We start from the raw sequence: 7,389 nt of genomic DNA, 5'->3' as shown, positions 1-7,389 counted from the left end.
TTGTGCCAAATTTCATAAATCTACATTAAACACAGGAGTGCGGCTCCTTTGCGTCATTTTTGTATGGGTTCCTATGGAGCTGTTTTAACTCTCCCCATATATAAGACCTGTAAAATTAATAGATTTTCGCTAGTCTTAATTTCATCATTTTTCAGGCAGTTCATTGCTGTAAATAATGATAAAGAGAGCAAAGTGCTTGGGCATTATTGAATAATAAAACACATATGAACTACATTTATCTAATTAAATGCAATGCTTACTAGAAAAAACATATTGTTAAAAAAAAAAAACAGTATGAATCCTGCATTATGCTGTGACACACTAAAATGAACCCAAATGTTGCTCAGCTAGCACCGAAACTGTTTGAACTTGCTATGCAGACAAACAAATTTCACAAGTGAGTGAGTGTGTGATTAATGAGAAACTAAATTTTTTCCCTCTAAATAACACCAAATCAGAAAAAGTTAAAAACCTGCATCATTTTCCTTGATTTATCTGCAAGAAATGCCATCATTTGCCCTCTGATTTATGCAGTTGTCTGTGATTGAATAAACAAGGCTGAGTTCCACTTCCTCCAGCAGTGCCGTTATGTGCTATTTATATTGCGGTTGTTTGGAGCATCATTTCGGCATTCCTCTTTGCACAGCAGTGTATTTGTGGCTGCAGGATGGTGCATTATGCATGGATGCCAATGAAACTTGTCATTAAAGTGGCCTCGTTTAGGAGTTCTGTGCTCTCTCTAAGCTAAAAAAGACTGAATAGAGATATAGAAAAACAGCAAAAGCTACATGCATTTGTCATGTGGACGTGTAAATGATCAGCTGTCAACTCCTGTGGAATATCCTTAATATTTCACTGTGCAAAGCATGTTACAGACTTCATGCATAAAACAGGCAGACCAGGTTTTGTAAAGATGTTTTATTGAGGTACGCGGCCAACCAACGAATCTGGGAAACATCCAAACACATACTTAACATTTTGAAGTCTTTAAGGTGTAAACAGTAGATGCTACGTGAAATTAGACACAATTCATGATAGCACATTTTTAGATGAGTAAAATCAAACTTCCAGTTATGCTGTGACAACATATTCCCCCTGGAATATGTTTTCAGGAGTGTGGTATTGTTTATGCTGCTGTCTCTCTGCCAACAAAGACAAACCGTAAGTCCACCAGCTGAAGTACTTGATGGTGAATTGAAGTTGCAGTTGAAGTATTTTTAAATACAACATCTACAGTATTACTATCAAGGAGACACATCTACAAAATTACAGCTTATTCAAATGACTCAAAATAAAGTGCTACTCCCGTGATGACAAGAGAAGCTTTTAAAGGAAAAAATCACAGCTTCTAAAGGCTTCCACAAAAAATGCAGACTAAAAGGAATCAGCTAGATCCTTGTGCTCTGAAAAGGATGGGTGAACTAAAATGCGTTTTAATTTATTATTCAAATGATGCAATCTGTCCTTGAGTTCTAGATTTCTTTCACATTCCTGATTTTCCACACGCAAACTCAGGGACAAGGACTTTTTAAAAAAAGAAGAAGATTTTAAATAAATAATAACTTAGTGCGTAGAACTCTAAGCAATCCAAAATGTACTGGTATTAAAAAATGGCTTGACTTTACGTCAGAACTGACCAGTCACATCAATAATATAAGGACAAAGGAGGCCAAATGGGGAGTGGAAGATGGAGATGACAGGCTGACATTTGATCAATGATGACTCGTGCACCCATGGGTACAACACTACCTGCATGTACACTGACTCATAACGGTTCAGCACTCGTGTCATCCCTTTCACTGCACAGCCTCCTACTCCTCCTGTTTTCCTGTGTCCCTCTAAGCTGTCAGTGAAACTCCTTGTCATGGTCAGAAGGAACCCCATTGTGCTGTTGTTTTTCAGGCAGACTGCCTACAGTTTTTTTCCTCTTGTTTCAAGCTCTAGTGAACATGTTAAAATTCTGGGCAACGCTTGCAACATCCCACTGAGGCTCTTCAGCAGGTCCCTGCAGAAACCGGCAGGTTTATGCCCACCGAGGTCTTTCATGCGAAAAACAGCAGAACACCTTCTGCCACTTGTAACTTCTAAACTTGGTAGATGTTGACATTTTTCTTCCTCAGTGCTCACGACAAGCTCCCAAACAACCCCCTTAGTCTTCCTAAAGAGATTTGCCTCCCTTTTAGCTTTGATTTCTTTTACCTCATCTGTTTGTAAAATAGTAACACAACAGAATAAGGACGGTAGACAAACACAGCTGTGTCTCAAAAGTGGACAGACATAATAATCTATAAAATTTTACTTAAAAGAAAGGAACAATTTTCAGGCAATTCCTGGGAGTTCATGTTTTTGTTTTAAAGATAGTCGAAAAGGTAAACTCTGAGTCTTTGGGTAGATAGTGATGTTCACAGGGTTTGACAGACTTTCATACCAGAAATTAAAAGATGCTGGACAATTTTTATAGCATACTTTAATTGTCATTTCATAATGAAAAGAATCAGTTTTTGATTTTTGTGTGAAAAACCTCTTCTTTTTGCACTGTCAAATCATTGAGTGCAGTCGTAACTCAGCCAGAAACTACAGACAATTTTCAGATCTGGTGTATTCCTTTCATCTTATCCTGCCGTCTGTCTAAATGGCAGTAGCTTTCCATAGCTGGCAGTGGTTGTTCTTGGCAAGTGCCTATTGTTGTAGCAGTCTACACGAAGCTGATATCAGTCCCCAGGGCAGAGACCCTGAAATTAGCAGATAGGAATGAGACACACGGAGTGGGTAGAAACAAGAAAAGGACACTGATAGAAGCATCATGTTCCCATGACAGGATTCAGCCTCCTCCCACGCTGGTAGACGTCTTTTTGATGAGGAAAAACTAAATCTGAGCTGGCATCCAGCAGACATTTTAAAGCATTTTTGACCACCCTTGTCTACTAAACATCGATTTATTGGCTTTGAAAAGATAAACCTACAAGAGAACTAGAGCAGGGCAATTGCATAACTGCCCCCTCCATTAAAGGCTTACAATCAACCAGCTGAGCTGGAAACCATGTGTTTATGAGGGGCTGTGGTTCCAGATCCTTGCAGAAGTGTGTATTATGTTTTTAGTTTTTCTGTGTTTGGCTGACCAGTTGGAGAAGCTGGAGCAGTTGTTTAGCCAGGGGAATGAGGCAGAAGAGGGGTAGTTTTAAAATGGGTGCATCCCTGGGGAACGTAGATGTGGAAAGATGGTGGTCTGTGCACAAAGGTTCAAATCTCCTCTATGGAATCAGCTGGGACCAGCCCTTTCTTCTTTCCACTGCTCAGCTTTAGAAACACCTCACCCTCTTCTCGTTTCCCCACACAAATCTAAAAGCAGGAAACAGAAAATAAGATGCTTTGTTTTCTAAGAGGAAACTAGAATAAAAGATTATTTTTACCAATATAAAAACTGTTTTTAAAAGAACGAATAATAACAGACCTTAAAAAAATCTGAAAGTTATTGTGTAAACTGCCTACAGGTTTTTTACTTGTGACTAAGCACTATGAATTTTCTCTTTGTGTGTATATGAATAAAAATCAGTGGATGAAAACTGATTGAATGTGACCCTGAAGGTCAAAAAACAATGTGGGTTTTCTTTCTAATGGTCTATACAATCTGGAAATGATGAGCCTTATTCATAGCAAAGACAAACAGACATAGATAATGCTGGTGCCAATCCTTTGATCGCTCTCTAACCAGGATGCACCCCACTTCTCACACAGCGTGTACTGGATTTGGCTTCAGTCCCTTGAAACCCTTCACAGGACAGGTTTCATGAATTGAGAATTGGAATCCTATCATCAGTGTATGCTGGCTTGCCATAATAGCCTTTTGATGGTTACAATGAAAAAACGGTGAAGCTATCAACAAAAATAAATTAAGTCTCAAACCAGTATTCCACCATTAGTATACCTGGGATTCCCTCACAGCCATGTGTCCTCTCTCTCGGTTGCCGGGATTGCCCTGAATAACCCGCCAAACTCTCTCTCCGGGTCGGACCCTTTGCACAAAGTTGGCAGGAAAAAAACCAACTTTGTCCCCACATTTACCCTGAGGAATGAACCAAAACAGTTCAGTCAGCATTTAAACTGTATCTGGATGCCAAGATAGCTGTCACAGATTCTTTAGATCTAGTTAATGAAATTGCGCAATGATAGCCTGATCTGCACTTACTGGCCCACCAGACTGCACTCAACCCAAATTGTTAGCTGACAATCCAACTTGATTCTTTTTCTGATGGAAAATCTGGAGTTTTACTGTTCCACTGTTGTCAAGTTCAATCTTAAAAGAGGATTGTTGGAAATCTCTATATCAGGGGTCTCGAACTCCAGGCCTCAAGAGCCGGTGTCCTGCAGGTTTTAGATGTGTCCTTGATCCAACACAGCTAATTTAAATGGCTAAATTAGCTCCTCAACATGTCTTGAAGTTCTCCAGAGGCTGGTAATGAACTAATCATTTGATTCAGGTGTGGTGACCCAGGGTGAGATCTAAAACCTGCAGGACACCGGCTCTCGAGGACTAACGTTCCCTACCCCTGCTCTATATAATAAACTGCCTGGCCAAAAAACCCCAAAGTCTAATGCTCTAATATGTCATTGAACCACATTTAGCTTTAGCTTTGATCAGAATTAGAATCACTTTGTAAAAAACAAGGAATCTGTGATAGTGTCGTGCAAAACCCCCCAAAAACAAACAGTAATGCAGATATAGAATGTATGATATTTACAGTACATATAATTATACGTCTCTATATAAATATTAAAAATAAATACACAGACTACCCACAGATATAGAGATGACAGCACGTATTCGCTCTGGCATCATTTTAATAAAGCCATGCAGTGTCACAATATCTATTTCCATCCAGAACCGTGTATTGATGACGGGAGAGTTGGATTTCTGTCTAAAGTATTCTCCAGAACATCCCAAAGATGCTCCGTGGGGTTAAAGTCTGGTCTCTTTGGTGACCAATCCATGTGTGAAAATCCATGCGTTTTCACAGTTGGAATCCCATGAATCCTGGCATTATAATCTTGGAATAGGCCCCTGTAGTTCATCACATGGAAAAATCCATTGAAATACCTGCTCGTTCAGTATATTCAGGGAGTCAGCTGAACTTCTGGACACTTAAAACTGCTGTACCTAGACCTGACCAACTGAAGCAACCCTAGCTATTAATGCTGACCTAACAGGCTTGTCTGGTAGACACTATACATGATGGATGCATCACTACATCCACCTCTCTTATTACCTTGATGCACCCATCAGTCTGGAACAGGGTCAACCTGAAGTCAAACCACATGACCCTTTTCCATTGCTGAACTCAATCTTTTTATTCTCTAGCAAATTGAAGCCTTTTTTCTCCTGATTAGCTCTGGTAAGCGGTTTTCCTAGGGCTGCTATTTAGTGCCAATCCCTTGAATTCTCTTCGTATTATGCATGTGGAATTGCAATTACTTTTGCTATTAAATATAGCCATGAGATGTACTGTTGCTCTTTATTTGAGTTCACCAAACGTCTAAGTGACCTCTGACCACGATCGTTCAAGGTTTTTTTCCAACCACATCTCTTCCTTAGATGATAGTTGGTTTTAATAATGCATTGGACAGTTCTCAGCCCACTTTTAGTAGTTTCAGCAATATCCTTAGTTGTTTTTTTTGTCTTCTTGAAACAAAGTAACATCTTTGTTGCCAAAAAACTGTTGCCAGAAACACATTATTCACTGCAGTAACTAGCCAGTAGAAGGCAGACAGTATATTGTTAAAGCCTTTTTAAAGTCCCCCAAAATGAGTAATTTGGCACCAAATATTCATTCATACTAGTTTTAAACAGTTTTTCAGTGAAGACTGACTGATAAGAACTGAACACTTTTATATCTACCGCTTCCATCTCATAACAGCAAAGCCCAAATGAACTTTTAGTTATTTAGTAGTATAATTGAGCAGGCACCTTTATTGTTATACCATCATAAACAGAAATGAGAGAAACAACACTTTCTAAATTAAAATTCTGCCTCATGTAGTGGCAAATCATCCCATTTTTGCTGTTTGTATAAGAAGGATGAAACATTTGTTTTCCAGGTGCGCACACATAAACAACAGATTTCATCCCTTTCTTGCCAGTGATAACTGGGTATACCTCATTATGCAGCAATGTTTCACAGTTTAACACCCTCTGCCTCAGGTGTTGATGTTGATTCACAAACTATACATTAGTAATGAACAGATGATTCGCAGATTATACATAATTTAAAGGTTTCTTGGAATGAATATGTTGATGTGCTGCTCCGCTTTGGGTTACGTAAGTTCAAGCGAAAACTATGCTCACAGAGTGTACGCTAAATCTGCACTCTGGATGCGTTTTCCTTCTTCGTGAACTGAAACACACGGGCGCACACACAAATGCACATTTATTTCCATTGGGAGTTAGTGAAGCTCATTACAGACTCAATAAGGGCCTCTACGCGACTGCAACAGTAGCCAAGTTCATTATGTTAAACTCTTTTGGTAATTTTCAGAGGAAATTATGTTCTATTTTTGTCTGTGGCTCCTTACATGTTTGCGACAGGCAAAAATGGAGCAGGTGTTTTGCATTAAAAGCTTGGTTTAAAGACCTAATTTAACACATGCGCAGTATGAATGCATGTGCACACACATAAACACACACACACTTCTGAGAACTTGGGGAAAATAAAACACAGCACACACCAACATCACCAGGTATGCACCAACTAGCACACACAGATGTTTGCAAATGATTTATTACCCACCTTCCACCACTCCTCATTAGAGTCGTCAGTGACCTGCACCCGATCACCAGGACTAAAAGAGATAAGACAAGAGAGAAGATGGGAAAAAAGGGCATGAGAAGGGAGGTAATTGGGGTGGAGAGGAAAAAGAGACAGGGAGACAATAGAGGGAAACATGATGGGAAAGGCAACGGAGTAGGGGGGAAGAAAGGAGAGCTGATTGCAAGCACAAAATATTACAGTTATCTAACTGCCACAGAAAGCTGTAGTTTACCCGTGGTAGCAACATTGTGGAGGTTAAAATTTGGGTGAGTCTTTGTGTCTCGCTGTAGAGGTGACAGAACAGCTGAAAACAAAGTCATGAGGTCTACATGAAATATAACTCTATAGTGTCTGCTGCAGCAATGAAGGCTAGGCCTGATCTGCTGCCAGCCTGGCCTGCATACTAATGATGCTACCAATTTTTGATGAGACTTCTCTACACATACACAGTATGCCCACTGTCCTAGATATACAGTTAGAAGCTGTCCCAATTGCATTTCGGTGCATTCTGTCTCCCGGATGTCTGCATTCACAGCTGCCCTATATGATCATGGTATACACACACACACACACACACACACACACA

General features: G+C 39.8%; 1 protein-coding gene across 2 annotated transcripts in view; it reads right to left on the bottom strand.

Annotated features, from left to right (window-relative positions):
- Positions 1-284: 284 nt before the first annotated feature.
- LOC102291918 (SH3 and cysteine-rich domain-containing protein 2) overlaps positions 285-7,389 on the bottom strand; it is a 29,608-nt gene continuing 22,503 nt past the window's right edge. For both annotated transcript variants that reach the window (XM_005920373.3, XM_005920374.3), the window contains 3 exons: positions 6,783-6,834; positions 3,926-4,063; positions 285-3,339 (listed from right to left, as the gene is read on the bottom strand). In XM_005920373.3, coding sequence (XP_005920435.1) covers positions 3,241-3,339; positions 3,926-4,063; positions 6,783-6,834 — 289 coding nt within the window. In that variant the 3' untranslated portion in view covers positions 285-3,240. The remainder of the gene's footprint in view (positions 3,340-3,925; positions 4,064-6,782; positions 6,835-7,389) is intronic.

The sequence above is a fragment of the Haplochromis burtoni genome, unplaced genomic scaffold (genome assembly GCF_018398535.1).
Source record: "Haplochromis burtoni strain Fernald_Lab_line unplaced genomic scaffold, NCSU_Asbu1 Contig_21, whole genome shotgun sequence".
Lineage (NCBI taxonomy): Eukaryota > Metazoa > Chordata > Actinopteri > Cichliformes > Cichlidae > Haplochromis > Haplochromis burtoni.
This window is presented reverse-complemented; position numbering and strand designations above follow the sequence as displayed.